Source organism: Euprymna scolopes, chromosome 45 (assembly GCF_053919585.1).
Source record: "Euprymna scolopes isolate OS-2025 chromosome 45, ASM5391958v1, whole genome shotgun sequence".
In the NCBI taxonomy this organism is placed as follows: domain Eukaryota; kingdom Metazoa; phylum Mollusca; class Cephalopoda; order Sepiida; family Sepiolidae; genus Euprymna; species Euprymna scolopes.
Genome location: NC_136526.1, coordinates 36,212,780 through 36,230,234, shown reverse-complemented (window position 1 = coordinate 36,230,234; position 17,455 = coordinate 36,212,780). Strand labels below are relative to the sequence as shown.

Genomic DNA, 17,455 nt, shown 5'->3' with positions numbered 1-17,455 from the left:
AACTAATTCCCTATTTTTATACTTACATGAAAAGGGGACAGCCCTTTTCATGTAACAAACTGTGAACTGTCTGTGCACTGGAGCTCCTCGCAAGATCTTGGATGGAGCAGTGAGAAAGATTGTACAAAAAGTTCAGCAGCAACCAAGAACCACACGAGGCGAACTTCAGAAAGATTTGGAAGAAGCAGGGATAGTAGTAACGAAACCAACGATTAGTAATGTCTTAATGGTCTTAAATCGCATACATCTTGAAAAACACCATTAGTAAAAAAATGTCATGTTAATGCTCGTCTGGAGTTTGCAAGAGACCACTTATTGAAAACAGATGATTACTGAAAGAATGTGATCTGGTCCAATGAGACCAAAGTGGAACTTTTCGGCAAAAAATCTGTACGTCGAGTATGGAGAAGAGATGGCACAGCACACGATCCCAAGAACACCCTCCCCACTGTAAAGTTTGATGGTGGAAATGACATGCTCTGGGGATGCTTCTCTTCAAATGGTACTGGACCACTTCATATTATAGATGGAAAGATGAATGCAGCCAAATATCGGGAAATTCTTGAAAATAATCTCTTGCCTGCTTCCAATGCGTTAGGTATGCGACAGGGATGGATCTTTCAACAAGATAATGATCCCAAACATACTGCTAACATAACCTCCGATTGCTTCGTACAGAACAAAATAGATGTTCTTAAGTGGCCCAGTCAGTCCCCAGACTTAAATCCTATAGAAAATCTATGGAGAGAGCTCAAAATCATGGTCCACCAGTGAGATTCATGTAATATTCAGGATTTGAAGAAAGTATGTGTTGAAAAGTGGGCCAAAATCTCGCACGAACGTTGTCCCGAATTAGTTTCATCGTATAGAAAACGTCTCGAAGCTGTAAGAGTCAATAAGGTGTTTTCAACTAAATATTAGATGAAATTGTGCTAGTTTATCCAATACGTTTTTCCAGCTATTCTCTTTTTTATTATATAATTTTGTTATGCATTAAAATGTTCCAATTTCTAGTTATTTTTTATTGTTAAATTAGTAACTATTTCTTGTTAAATTTTCCCGTCATTCGCTGCATAAAAAATGTGTTAAATAAAGAATAATGGGATGTGTCCAACACTTATTTTCCCCACTGTATGTATATATGCATGCATATATTTTCAGAATATTGAGCACTTTTTGATGACTCTATAAACTTGATATACTTGATATTTGTTTTACATAAATAGTTATTCCCTTCTTTCCTTTTTCACATTTTTTGTCTCTCTATTTTGATATACACTTTTTATTTTTTCCTTTTTTCTTTGCTTCTGTTTTTCTTGCATTAAATGGCATTATCCATTTTTATAATGTCACGTGATATGACCTCCTGATAAATTTGTGCTTGAAACTTCTGGAACTTTTGTATAAGAAATATCATCTAAAGTTACCTGTAACTGGCTGACTGCAACATGCTCACGAATGTGTGTGACATAATACTGCTTATGTAAAACAAAGAAAAATTATATCTGGCTTTACTTCAGCATTAACTTTTTAAAAACTTCATTAGTTGCTTCATCTCTGGAAATATTAACCCAGAATAAATGTATATATATATATATATATATATATATATATATATGTATATATATATATATATATATATATATATATATAACTACTTCATTTACTCACATAAATTTAATATACGAAAGTATAGATTTATGCGTAAACTTTAAGTATTTACTTCAAAAGTGCTCAATACGTAGGTAGAGCTAGTTAGTAATTTATAAAATATATATGGCGATTAAGCTACACTGAATATTCTGCGTTTCATCCACTATAGGATTCGTCAGGCTTATGCGCATAAGCCTGACGAATCCTATAGTGGATGAAACGCAGAATATTCAGTGTAGCTTAATCGCCATATATATTTTATAAATTACTATATATATATATATATATATATATATATATATATATATATATATATATTGATTAGATGTTATTTTCTTAATATGAAAAATTACAAAGAAAACATGCAAAATATGTTCATTTTGAATTATTTTCGAAAAGAAAAAATGAGTTATACGTTATATTTGTTTTGTTATTTGTTACTTGCATGGATTTTAATAAATCCTTCTTTAACAATAAAAGATATGAGTTATTTCCCTTTGTTTACATTACATGTAACACGTGAAAAAAGAAACATGGCCGAAACCAGTTTTTTCATTGAATAATGGAAATTCATATTTAATGTAATATTTTATTTAACTAATTGTAACATGACAATTAGGTATCTAACATTAATTATTGTTGAAATTGACAAAAAGTAAGTAGTTGCTTTTTAATGAAAACTCAATTCTTCGTCGAATTTCACTACAATAACAAAGACCTACCATCGTTTGTTTATTAAATTGTTAGATGAAAGTAGATAATTAAAAAAAACATCCATATTAAAACATTGGCTTCTAATTTATAACGTTAACATTTCAGTATGGTTTGTATTGTGCATAAGTAGCAAGAAAAGTAAGTAAATGTTACCTTACACTACAATATATATGGCTCATTCCATGTCAAATCGACAAATTTGGGGGAGGGAGCACAAACCATGTCCGGCACGGATTTGTTTCAAATATGCTACACTTAATAGACCTCCATGAAAGGAATTGAATTGCACCTGTTATACATCTCAAGGTGAAGGGGTTCCTGAGATATGACCTCGACCTTTTTACAAAAATGTGAATTTTTATGGAGAGGTGACCAACTTTAAAAGACGATATCTCTGTTATATATCGGCCTACAAAGTTCATTCATATATCATTATAAAGTACTTGGATAGATCTGCAATTTTATTTGTGTGAAAAAATTAATTTCCAGCAAAGAATCAAATGACCGCTCAGATCAAGAAGGGAGCAATGCCCTTACCTTAGATTGTGAAAGAATTGCCCCCTTCCGCGACGTAACCGTCTTGTAGTATCTTCGCCAGACGAAAGTGGAAAAGATTTACTTTCAATCGCCGGCAACTGAATCAGTTTGTGGTGAAGAAAAAAAAGAGAGACAAGACAAGGGAATCTCCCCTCTTATATAATGGAAGGATCAGATGATTAACTATCACATGATCCGGAGCACAAAATAAAACTTTAAAAGGGTGAATAACAACAACAATTCTTCTTGGTTAGTATTCAAGGTAAGTGCATGCCGATCCTTCTCTTCTCGAGCAATCATTAATCCTTTTTTTCACATTTGAGGATATTTTTTTTGCAAGGTCAAAAAGGTTAGTTGAATTTTTTGTAATTTTGACACAAGATTTGTTCATCTTATAACAGTATATATTCCAAATTTCACGATGATCCCAATGATTTCACTAGAATGATTTCACGATGATCCCAATGATTTCACTAGAACCATTCCTCCAATCGTTTTAAAGAAGTGGGCTAAAATCAAAATGGCGAATGTAGTACCTGCTACTTCATATAAAACGATTTTGATGTTTCACAATATGGTCATATCTGATATCTTTGTAAAGCTGTTTTAATGCCGATTCATATATACATGGGCACAAAATCCATATAAAAAAAATATGTTGATGAAACTGAATTTTCTTTATTTGGTTTTTTTGTTTTTTTAATGCAACACAGATTTTGTTATGGAAAAAAGTCATATAATTAGTGTTGGGACAGTTAATCGGAATCTGGAAGTCGGAACTTTTTGTGGAATCAAAACTTTTAGGCTCATATGCCATTAAAAAAATGTCACTCCTTTCTATTACTGATCCTAAAATATAAAATGAAGAATATTCATTGTTAAGCTAACAGTAAAAGTAAAACCTTATAACATAAAAATGGATGGGGATTTATTTTAGCTGTGTGAAAAAAACCCATAAAACATGACGTTTAGGGGAGGGTCTTTTGTACCTATTCTGTACTTTAACCTTGCAATTGAATAAAAAAACATATAAAACTTTAATTAAACGTGGAAATACGATTTAAAAAATAGCGCGGATCACTCTCAGCATTAGCACCGAAAAATGTTACTAAACATTTATTAATAATTTCTCACTTTTACAAACATTTGATTTTAAATTTCTTTTTAAATGACGACTTTTATCGACTTTTTTTTAAATATCCCCCCAAATGGTGTTTATTCCGAAATCCATTGTTAACATGGAGAGGTTGAGGGTGTTTATTCTGGAAGCCGTTCTTAATATTTGTGGAGGTGGACCTAATGTAAATAAATAAATAAATAAATTAAAAAAAAACAAACTAAATCATTTACTGATAACTTCTCACTTTTACAAATATTTTTTAATTTACATGTGCGGATGAACAAATTGTTGAATAGTGCGAAAACAAAACGTTTTTGTAATAAACTTTGGGATAATTTTTTGGGTAAATGTTTACATTTAGGTCCACCTCCACAATTTTCTTTTTTAAATGACTTCTCCGCAACTTTTATTGATAAATAAATCTACTTCTCTGCCACGGGCACTGAACCCCTCCTATTTTTTTTAAATAGTATTTTCGGGTGGGTATGCTGACAACAAATATCAGTTAAATTTTGAAAGTAGCCTCCCTCCTCCAAAAGTGGTGTTTATTCCGGAAGCTGTTCTTAAGATGAGGAGGTTGGGGGGGGTGATTATAAGGTGGACCAAATCTAAAAAAAAACAAAAAAAAAACAAGTTTTTTATGCGCACATAAGCAACTATTCTTTTTATAATGAATAGAATAATAAATCATTTATCATTAATATGTGTTTTTGGTTTTGTGTTGAATGAAACTTTTTTTTTTCATTACAACAATAATGAACCAATTTAAATCTTCCGGCATGCGTTTAAGGGTTATGAAATTATCAATAAATCGTTTAGTTACTAAGCCAACGTCAGTAAATAAAAAAATGTTACGTGCGCATGCATTAGCCTTGATTAGGGGGGGGCTAAGGGAGCGACCATTAAATAATTATGCTGGTCGCCATGGAATTCAACGCCCAAGGAGTACCTAAAGTGGCACTTATGCACTTATGTTATCCTGCAATTTTTTAAAATAGTATTTTCATGTTAAATTTACATTTTACAATATATTTTTCTTTTATTAATTTGTTAAGTGTTATGTGAAAGTACAGATAACCCGGTCGGTTTCTAATGTGAGGAAAATCTAGACCCCCCCCCCAAAAAAAAGGGGTACTCTGGATAATAACAAAACATTAAAATTGCCTCAGTCTCGAAAGATTTCTTCTCTACTGAACGAGGAAAAAACAGTGAAGTGTAGTTCACCTTCTGTTTCTCTCCCCCCCTCTCTTCCTCTCTTAATATCTCTCTCTATCCATCTCTCCCTTTCCCTCTCTCAATCTATCTTTCTCTCTATATCACCCTCTCCATCTCTCTTTGAGCCCCTTTCTCTAACTCCCTCTATCTCTCTCCTTTCCTCTGTCTCATCCCTCTCTGTTTCTAACTCTCCCCCTCTCTCTGTTTATCTATCAATCCCTTTATCTCTCTATCTCCTTCTCTTTCTCTATTTTCCTCTCACTTTCTCTTTTCTATCTATATATCTTCCTCTCTATCTGTCCATCTCTAATCCCTCATCCTATTTTAATCTCCTAAATTAATTACAGTGAATAAGGCATTGTCAAAACATGGATTACTGACTGTGAGAATAGAAGTTATTTGGAAATTACTGCTACCTTGAACAGCACCAGAAGTAACTGGTAAAACCTTTCTAATTAAATTGATTTTGGCAGCCATTTGGTAACAAAATGACATAGCCTTAGCCTTTGCTGCATGAGGAATACTTGCGACCATGCTGCCAAGTAGAAGAATTATTTATTCTACTTTAAAACATTCAATTTTTCAAAAATCTCATCTTCGACATCTCAAAAACATCCAATATGGGGAAAAATATTGCAAAAATGCAAACTTATTATTTAGGATGAATGCACAATGGTACGCAAAAAATCACTTGAGGCTCTTGGTCGATCCTTGCAAGATTTGCGTGGCAATGTCAGACCATTTGGGAATGCAGTGATATTGCTTGCAGGAGATTTCAGACAAATGTTACCTGTTATTCTTCAATCAATATCAGCAGATGAAATAAATGCTTGCCTCAAATACTCTACTTTTTTGTTCCATGTGAAGACATTAAACTTAACTCAAAATATGAATGTCCAGTTGCAGACTGTTCGATCTGCACAAAAACTTTTGCATCACTTGTGGGAAATTGGATATGAAAAAGTACCAGCTAATCAGAGTTAAGGGCAAAATTCTTTGACTTTTAACTTCTGTAATTTTATTTAATCAAAAGAATAGTTAGTTTAAAAGGTTTTTGCAGATATTCAAATTATAAGAATTCAATTTGACTGAGTGAATGAGCTATTCTTGCAGGTCAATACAAAGATGCCCATGAACTTAACACTATTATTCAATGTAAAATTCCAAGTGAGGTAGTCAAATACAAATTCATCGACACTGTTCTGAAAGCAGATAAAGTGGTTAATTATCCAATAGCTATATTTTCCAGGGATGCCACCGCATGTATTGCAACTGAAATTTGGTGCACTAATTATCATGTTGTGAAATATAAACCAATCCAAGCTTTGCAACGGCACATAGCTTGCAGTAAAATAAATTAACAAGCAATATCATAGAAACAACAATCTTAACAGGACCTTTCACAGATGAATATATCTTCATTCCATGCATTCCTATGATTCCACCGGATACATCATTACACTTTAAGAAATTGAACTTTCCAATTTTATTGTCATTTGCCATAACCATCAACAAAGCACAGGGAACAATCTTTACAATTGTGGGCCTTACAGTTACACACTGCCTTTTTTTTCACATGGACAATTTATGTTACATATTCAAGAGTCACCAAACCGGAAAATATCTATATCAGCTAAGAAAATGGAACAACAAAAACTGTGTACCCATGCAAAATGGAAAATTAAACCAATAAGAAACATGCTTTTTCTCATTTTGGAACTTTTTCCATTGCGCCAATTTGAGCCACAGCAATGCGTGGCAGGGTACAGCTAGTATATATATATATATATATATATATATATATATATATATATATATATATATATATATATATATATATATATATATATATATATAAGGTCAGAGTTATGTTTACTGTGATAAAAGCTGTTTGATTTTTAAAATAAAAATACATATGAAATACGTTTACAAGAGAAATTACAATGAAATATTTTGTAAAATAAACAAATATTTATCTGCTTAAAATTAATATTTAGGTGATAAACATAATCATCATAATTTTATTAATATTTTTATTTAATATTAATAAAATTACCCTTTTCTTTTTCAGGATTGGGACAACCTAATGGACACATTGATTGTTTTACAGTTTAATGATGTATTTATTTGCAGTGATATATCAAATCTCATTTTGTTGATTTTTTCCATAAAGAAATGATAGTTTATTTTCAGGATTTATTTTTCTTTTAATTTGTTATTGCTTGATGAGTAAAATTTCAATTTTCTTTAAAAACTTTTAAGGACAACTTTATACATATATATATATATATATATATATATATATATATATATATATAAATTTGGAGACATTCAACTCTTTTATAATTGTAAATTGCCTTTTTAATACCTTATTTGCACTAATATATCAAATCTTATTTCGTTGTTTTGTTTCTACAGAGAAAACGCACATTCAGCTAAAATGTCTAATCACCACATTACAACTGTGATTGAAGAGAAAACATTTTCTTGTGAGGTATGTGGCAGAACATTTTTACAGAAAGGTCACTTAAAACAACATGTCCGAACACATACGGGAGAGAAACCATATTGCTGTGAAGTGTGTGGTGTTTCATTTGCACAGAAATCAACGTTGAAATATCACATAAAAACACACACGGGAGAGAAGCCATATTCATGTGAAGTCTGTGAGTCTTCATTCACAAGGAAAGCAGATTTAAAAAATCATGTAAAAATACATACAGGAGAGAAACCATTTTCCTGTGAAACATGTTGTAAATCATTTTCAGAAAGACAGACTTTAAATCGACATATGCGAACACACACTGGAGATAAGCCATACTCTTGTGAAATTTGTGGGAAAGCGTTCTCAGTTAAAAATAGTATAAACCAGCATATCAGGACTCATACTGGAGAAAAGCCATTTTCATGTCAAATATGTGGAAAATCGTTTTCAGTTAAAGTCGGACTATCACGGCATATCAGGATACACACTGGGGAAAAGCCATATAAGTGTGACCTCTGTGGGATTTCTTTTGCACAGAAACCGCCACTGAAAGATCATATTCGAACACACACTGGAGAGAAACCATATTCCTGTGAATTATGTGGCAAATCATTTTCACAGAAAAGTCATGTAACCAGACATTTACGAAGTCACACTGGGGAAAAACCATTTTTCTGTAAAGTTTGTGAGATTTCCTTTTCTAGGAAACAGCATTTAGTAATGCATATGAAAAACCATATTGAAAAGTAGAGGTTAGTGTCCCCAATGATGTCGTGGTTATACAAAGCTGAGAGGGAATAGATAACGAAATATGAAGGTCTTATCTACGACATGAAGAGAAACTGAAATGTTAGGAAGATCTCCATCATCCCAGCAATTATAGGAGTAATCTGACTCATGAAAAAAATTAAAAAATCTACCTCTACTTAACAAATATACTTCAAAAGAGATACAATGTCACTTAAAGAGACTGCTAGACTCTTAAAAAATCTCCTGGTTGAATGTATGAGATTATTTATTCCAATAATTATATGAGCAATCGTAGTCATGACAAAAAATTTCAAAAACTATCTCTACATATTTCTTAATTTTTGAGATGAGGATTGATTATTCATATTCTTTGGATTCTTCAGACTTCTTTTCTTATCTTGTGTTTGTTTTTAAGGACGTTTCAGTCGATCTAACCCCCAACATTGAAGTGAATGTTTTTGAGTCCGTGGATTATTTCTGATTAACTCCAGAATTTAGAATATACTTCCCCCTGAAGTAAGCTGATTCAACCTGTTTTGGGTGTGTGCCACTTCAATACAGTAAAGTATACCGCAGTTGCTATGACTCTGCATTTCCTATAGCTACATACTTAGAAAACAAAGCTGTTAAACAGGACATAGTTACTTAATTTAAGGAAAAAAGCAACCCTACTTAAAATAAGCGTCTCTTATGATACTGACATAAACAGATATTAGATCAAAATAGAGAACTAAACACAGCTGTCTTAGGTATGATATGAAAAGAACCCAAAACCTTAGGAACATCTACATTGTTCCCGTAATGAGCGTGGCATATTTGTTGAAAAAATATAGAATAGATGTTTGCAGTAAAAGCTATACATATATTGTAGGCTTAAGAAAAACACATTTGTCATTTACAAATAATTAAACATAGCACGATTTGTATGTGCGGGTATGAACTACCCTGTTAAAGAATCTGTTTTGAAGAAAAAAGAAAATAAGAGGTTAAAGAAATAATAGCATGTTAACTACAATATAAATTTAAAAATGAATGCGGAATAAAATACAGATTTTTTTTCTGTCTGAGTAGTCACATTTTTTATTGACAAGTAGAGATGATGATAATTTCAAGAAAAATAAATTCCTTATCCATTTCAAACTTAATATGTCTACAAATTTGTGGAAGGCCGAAAAATTTTATGTAAATACTGAATTTTTTGGTGAATTGATATTTAAAAATATTTTGTATCATTTTTGTCCAATGCATTAATATAAATAATTATACAACATTTTATTATAAAAAATTATATTAAAGTAAAAACTAGATGTGTACAAACATATAGGCATATACAAACACACACACACACACACATATATATATGTGTGTGTGTGTGTGACTACTTCAGTTAATCACATAAATTAATATATGAAAGTATAATTTTATGTGTAAACTAAGTATTTACTTCAACAGTGCTCAATACATAGGTAGAGCTAGGTAGTAAATTAGAAAAATATATATGGCAATTAAGCTACACAGAATATTCCGCGTTTTATCCACACTAGGATTCTGTCAGGCTTATACATAAGCCTGAGGAATCCTAATTATCAATAAAAAATATGACTACCCAGACAGAAAAAAATCTGTATTTTATTCTGCATTCATTGAATCTGTCAGGCTTATGCATTAGCCTGACGAATCCTAGTGTGCATAAAACGTGAAATATTCTGTGTAAGTTAATTGCCATATATAAGTTATTTGTTCATCAACGTCTTGTCTTTATTGCGAGACATCCTTTTCTTAGAGAAACTCTCACAATAAAGACAAAACGTTGATAAACATATAACTTCTTTTTTCTTTTTTATCTCTCTAAAAATAAATAATGAATTGTGTATATAGTTTCATGTCTTCCATAACCTGACATATTTATTATTTCATAAATTCTATAGCCTGACATTTTAGTAATTTCATGACTTCTATAGCCTGACATACAGTTTCATGAATTCTAGAGCTTGACATATTTATAGTTTCATGGGCCTATAGTCTGACATGTTTATAATTTCATGACTTCTATAGCCTTCCATACATTTCATGACTTCTATAGCCTGACATATTTATATAGTTTCATGACTTCTATAGCCTGACATATTTATAATTTCACGATTTCTATAGCCTGATATAGTGTTTACTTTCATGACTTCTATAGCCTTTCATATTAATAGTTTCATGATTTCTGTAACCTGACATATATCTAGAGTTTCATAACTTCTAAAGCCTGATATAGTTTCATAACTTCTAAAGCCTGGCATTCCCTCGCATAACTTTCAAAGCTTGGCATTCCCAGCACCTTTACATTCAACTGTGACAGATCTTATTAGTGCTCCAAAACTGGATTCTTTACACGAGAGCCTTGTGATGCCTTTAGTTTTCAGTGGATTGCCGTTAGTAAACGTTTCTGAATGATGAGCTGTTAATAAATAAGCTACCTGACAATCCTCCTTGTCCTATTGTTGTATATTAGGGTCTTACAGGTTAGATTTCTAGTGTTTCCATCAAACTGACAATCGAACCAATGTACACCCATGCTAACGTTCAGTCTTGAAAGACAAAGGATACCCCTTAAGGGCAATAGTGCGTGTAATTGTGAGGCAAAGGTCGCGCAATCCCCAACCACACATCTCTTGAATCGGCACTGTTAGAGTCCAGTGGCAAGGAGAAGACCAGGACAACTGGAAACAATGCTGAGATAAGCGGAGAGCACATACAGAACTCGAAGGTCCCAAATGGTCACCCATTTAGTACTGACCAGGTTTAATGTTGCTTAACTTTGGTAATCCAGCGGGAACCGGTGTGTCAATGCGATTATGCTGTATATATGTACAGTCTTATTTCATAAGCTATGAGGGAACTCTCAAAGGACACTTTGGCTAACATTTTAAAGATGCGAGATGACCATACATATATATATGATAATAAAAACCGAAAGCACAGAAAGTTGGCCAGTGCCTTGGTGAAGAAAATGACCATTTAAAAGTTCTTTGAGTTGGTAAATGTCAGCTAACAATTATCCTCAGAAACGTACAATTGAAAAGGGACTGTAATAAACTTTCAAATTTTTTTCTCCCACTTGGATTTTGTTCAACTTTCTGCCACTGAAATAAACTCCTTTGATTTTGCTTTTAATGGGGTTTTGTTTTTCTTCTGTGCTACGTTTTTCTTAATATTAGTACATTTAGAAAGCCATCTAACATCTCTAAAATGGTGACCAGACATGATATGTCTCCGTGAGAAAAGCATTGTTTGAACTTTTAAATAAAAATACATATGAAATACATTTACAAGGCAAATTACAACGAAATATTATGTAAAGTAAACATAATTATTTGTTTAAAATAAGTATTATTTTCATGATTTCTATCGCCTGACATATTGTTTAGCTTCATGATTTCTGTAGCCTGACATATTGTTTAGCTTCATGATTTCTATAGACTGACATATTGTTTAGCTTCATGATTTCTATAGCCTGACATATTGTTTAGCTTCATGATTTCTATAGCCTGACATATTTTTTAGCTTCATGATTTCTATAGCCTGACATATTTTTTAGCTTCATGATTTCTATAGCCTGACATATTGTTTAGCTTCATGATTTCTATAGCCTGACATATTGTTTAGCTTCATGATTTCAATCGCCTGACATATTGTTTAGCTTCATGATTTCTATAGCCTGACATATTGTTTAGTTTCATGATTTCTATAGCCTGACATATTGTTTAGCTTCATGATTTCTATAGCCTGACATATTGTTTAGCTTCATGATTTCTATAGCCTGACATATTGTTTAGCTTCATGATTTCTATAGCCTGACATATTGTTTAGCTTCATGATTTCTATAGCCTGACATATTGTTTAGTTTCATGATTTCTATAGCCTGACATATTGTTTAGCTTCATGATTTCTATAGCCTGACATATTGTTTAGCTTCATGATTTCTATAGCCTGACATATTGTTTAGCTTCATGATTTCTATAGCCTGACATATTGTTTAGCTTCATGATTTCTATAGACTGACATATTGTTTAGTTTCATGATTTCTATAGCCTGACATATTGTTTAGCTTCATGATTTCTGTAGCCTGACATATTGTTTAGCTTCATGATTTCTATAGACTGACATATTGTTTAGCTTCATTATTTCTATAGCCTGACATATTGTTTAGCTTCATGATTTCTATTGACTGACATATTGTTTAGTTTCATGATTTCTATAGCCTGACATATTGTTTAGCTTCATGATTTCTATAGCCTGACATATTGTTTAGCTTCATGATTTCTATAGCCTGACATATTGTTTAGCTTCATGATTTCTATAGACTGACATATTGTTTAGTTTCATGATTTCTATAGCCTGACATATTGTTTAGCTTCATGATTTCTATAGCCTGACATATTGTTTAGTTTCATGATTTCTATAGCCTGACATATTGTTTAGCTTCATGATTTCTATCGCCTGACATATTGTTTAGCTTCATGATTTTTATAGCCTGACATATTGTTTAGCTTCATGATTTCTATAGCCTGGCATATTGTTTAGCTTCATGATTTCTATAGCCTGACATATTGTTTAGTTTCATGATTTCTATAGCCTGACATATTGTTTAGCTTCATGATTTCTGTAGCCTGACATATTGTTTAGCTTCATGATTTCTGTAGCCTGACATATTGTTTAGCTTCATGATTTCTATAGCCTGACATATTGTTTAGCTTCATGATTTCTATAGCCTGACATTGTTTAGCTTCATGATATCTATAGCCTGACATATTTTTTAGCTTCATGATTTCTATAGCCTGACATTGTTTAGCTTCATGATTTCTATAGCCTGACATATTGTTTAGTTTCATGATTTCTATAGCCTGACATATTGTTTAGCTTGATGATTTCTATAGCCTGACATATTGTTTAGCTTGATGATTTCTATAGCCTGACATATTGTTTAGCTTCATGATTTCTATAGCCTGACATATTGTTTAGCTTCATGATTTCTATAGCCTGACATTGTTTAGCTTCAAGATATCTATAGCCTGACATATTTTTTAGCTTCATGATTTCTATAGCCTGACATTGTTTAGCTTCATGATTTCTATAGCCTGACATATTGTTTAGTTTCATGATTTCTATAGCCTGACATATTGTTTAGCTTGATGATTTCTATAGCCTGACATATTGTTTAGCTTCATGATTTCTATAGCCTGACATATTGTTTAGCTTGATGATTTCTATAGCCTGACATATTGTTTAGCTTCATGATTTCTATAGCCTGACATATTGTTTAGCTTCATGATTTCTATAGCCTGACATATTTTTTAGCTTCATGATTTCTATAGCCTGACATATTGTTTAGCTTCATGATTTCTATAGCCTGACATATTGTTTAGTTTCATGATTTCTGTAGCCTGACATATTGTTTAGCTTCATGATTTCTATAGACTGACATATTGTTTAGTTTCATGATTTCTATAGCCTGACATATTGTTTAGCTTCATGATTTGTATAGCCTGACATATTGTTTAGCTTCATGATTTCTATAGCCTGATATATTGTTTATCTTCATGATTTCTATAGCCTGACATATTTTTTAGCTTCATGATTTCTATAGCCTGACATATTGTTTAGCTTCATGATTTCTATCGCCTGACATATTGTTTAGCTTCATGATTTCTATAGCCTGACATATTGTTTAGCTTCATGATTTCTATAGCCTGACATATTTTTTAGCTTCATGATTTCTATAGCCTGACATATTGTTTAGTTTCATGATTTCTGTAGCCTGACATATTGTTTAGCTTCATGATTTCTGTAGCCTGACATACTGTTTAGCTTCATGATTTCTATAGCCTGACATATTGTTTAGCTTCATGATTTCTGTAGCCTGACATATTGTTTAGCTTCATGATTTCTATAGCCTGACATATTGTTTAGCTTCATATGTTCTGTAGCCTGACATATTGTTTAGCTTCATTATTTTTGTAGCCTGACATATTGTTTAGCTTAATGATTTCTATAGATTGACATATTGTTTAGCTTCATGATTTCTATAGATTGACATATTGTTTAGCTTCATGATTTCTATAGATTGACATATTGTTTAGCTTCATGATTTCTATAGCCTGACATATTGTTTAGCTTCATGATTTCTATAGCCTGACATATTGTTTAGCTTCATGATTTCTATAGACTGACATATTGTTTAGCTTCATGATTTCTATAGCCTGACATATTGTTTAGCTTCATGATTTCTATAGCCTGACATATTGTTTAGCTTCATGATTTCAATCGCCTGACATATTGTTTAGCTTCATGATTTCTATAGCCTGACATATTGTTTAGCTTCATGATTTCTATAGCCTGACATATTGTTTAGCTTCATTATTTCTGTAGCCTGACATATTGTTTAGCTTCATTATTTCTATAGCCTGACATATTGTTTAGCTTCATGATTTCTATAGCCTGACATATTGTTTAGCTTCATTATTTCTGTAGCCTGACATATTGTTTAGCTTCATGATTTCTATAGATTGACATATTGTTTAGCTTCATGATTTCTATAGCCTGACATATTGTTTAGCTTCATGATTTCTATAGACTGACATATTGTTTAGCTTCATGATTTCTATAGCCTGACATATTGTTTAGCTTCATGATTTCTATAGCCTGACATATTGTTTAGCTTCATGATTTCTATAGCCTGACATATTGTTTAGCTTCATGATTTCTATAGCCTGACATATTGTTTAGCTTCATGATTTCTATAGCCTGACATATTGTTTAGCTTCATGATTTCTATAGCCTGACATATTGTTTAGCTTCATGATTTCTATCGCCTGACATATTGTTTAGCTTCATGATTTCTATAGCCTGACATATTGTTTAGCTTCATGATTTCTATAGACTGACATATTGTTTAGCTTCATGATTTCTATAGCCTGACATATTGTTTAGCTTCATGATTTCTATAGCCTGACATATTGTTTAGCTTCATGATTTCTATAGCCTGACATATTTTTTAGCTTCATTATTTCTATAGCCTGACATATTGTTTAGTTTCATGATTTCTATAGCCTGACATATTGTTTAGCTTCATGATTTTTATGGACTGACATATTGTTTAGCTTCATAATTTCTATAGACTGACATATTGTTTAGCTTCATGATTTCTATAGACTGACATATTGTTTAGCTTCATTATTTCTATAGACTGACATATTTTTAGCTTCATGATTTCTGTAGCCTGACATATTGTTTAGCTTCATAATTTCTATAGCCTGACATATTTATTAGTTTCATGATTTCTGTAGCCTGACATATTGTTTAGCTTCATTATTTCTATAGCCTAACATATTGTTTAGCTTCATGATTTCTATAGCCTGACATATTGTGTAGCTTCATGATTTCTATAGCCTGACATATTGTTTAGCTTCATGATTTCTATAGCCTGACATATTGTTTAGCTTCATGATTTCTATAGACTGACATATTGTTTAGCTTCATGATTTCTATAGCCTGACATATTGTTTAGCTTCATGATTTCGTTAGCCTGACATATTGTTTAGCTTCATGATTTCTGTAGCCTGACATATTGTTTAGCTTCATGATTTCTATAGCCTGACATATTGTTTAGCTTCATGATTTCGTTAGCCTGACATATTGTTTAGCTTGATGATTTCTATAGACTGACAGATTGTTTAGCTTCATGATTTCTGTAGCCTGACATATTGTTAAGCTTCATGATTTCTATAGCCTGACATATTTTTTAGCTTCATGATTTCTGTAGCCTGACATATTTTTTAGCTTCATGATTTCTATAGCCTGACATATTTTTTAGCTTCATGATTTCTATAGCCTGACATATTGTTTAGCTTCATGATTTCTGTAGCCTGACATATTGTTTAGCTTCATGATTTCTATAGACTGACATATTGTTTAGCTTCATGATTTCTATAGACTGACATATTGTTTAGCTTCATGATTTCTATAGCCTTACATATTTTTTAGCTTCATGATTTCTATAGCCTGACATATTGTTTAGCTTCATGATTTCTGTAGCCTGACATATTGTTTAGCTTCATGATTTCTATAGACTGACATATTGTTTAGCTTAAGAATTTCTATAGCCTGACATATTGTTTAGCTTCATGATTTCTGTAGCCTGACATATCTGACGTAACCTGACATCGTTTCATGACTACTTAAGCCTGTCATTCTCTCGCTGTCATCAGAATGTTATTTATATTTTTTCTTTTTATAGTGGTAAATGGAAGAATACAATGGCATATAAAATCTGAGTATTTTATATATACATATGTACACGCTTAAGAGAGATGGAGTTTTTAATTGTTATAAAATGTTTTTAATAATGTATGTATTTGTGCTGATACACCAAATCCTGTTTCATTCTTTTTTCCACTGAGAAATGATGGATGCTCTTTATTTTCAGGATTAGGTTTTTTGCTATTTTTGATCGAGTAAAATTGTAATTTTCTGCAAGTGTTTACAAACGTTTGAGACAACCTAATATATATATATATATATATATATATATATATATATATATATATATATATATATACATATATACTGAATGTTTTACATTTGTAAATTGTCTTTTTTAATGATGTATTTATTTGAACCGATATATCAAATCTCAGTTTGTTGTTTTTGTCATAAAGAAATGATGATTCTTATTTTCAAATTTCATTTTTGTTTTTATTTTTTATTAGTTGGCAAGTAAAATTTCAATTTTCTGCAAGTGTGTACAAACTTTTGAGAACAACCTGATATATATATATATATATATATATATATATATATGAATATGTATATAAACACATAATTTGGAGACATTCGACTTTCATATAGTTGTAAACGGTCTTTTTTAATACTGTATTTATTTGCATTGATACATCAAATCTCATTTCGTTGTTGTTTTGTTTCTACAGAGAAAA

At 31.6% G+C, this 17,455-nt stretch overlaps 1 protein-coding gene across 1 annotated transcript in view; it reads left to right on the top strand.

Moving 5' to 3' along the window:
• The window catches only part of LOC145269436 (uncharacterized), a 22,622-nt gene extending 13,169 nt beyond the window's left edge, over positions 1–9,453 (top strand). The window contains exon 2 of the mRNA XM_080125113.1: positions 7,658–9,453. Coding sequence (XP_079981239.1) covers positions 7,680–8,474 — 795 coding nt within the window. The 5' untranslated portion in view covers positions 7,658–7,679 and the 3' untranslated portion in view covers positions 8,475–9,453. The remainder of the gene's footprint in view (positions 1–7,657) is intronic.
• Positions 9,454–17,455: the final 8,002 nt, after the last annotated feature.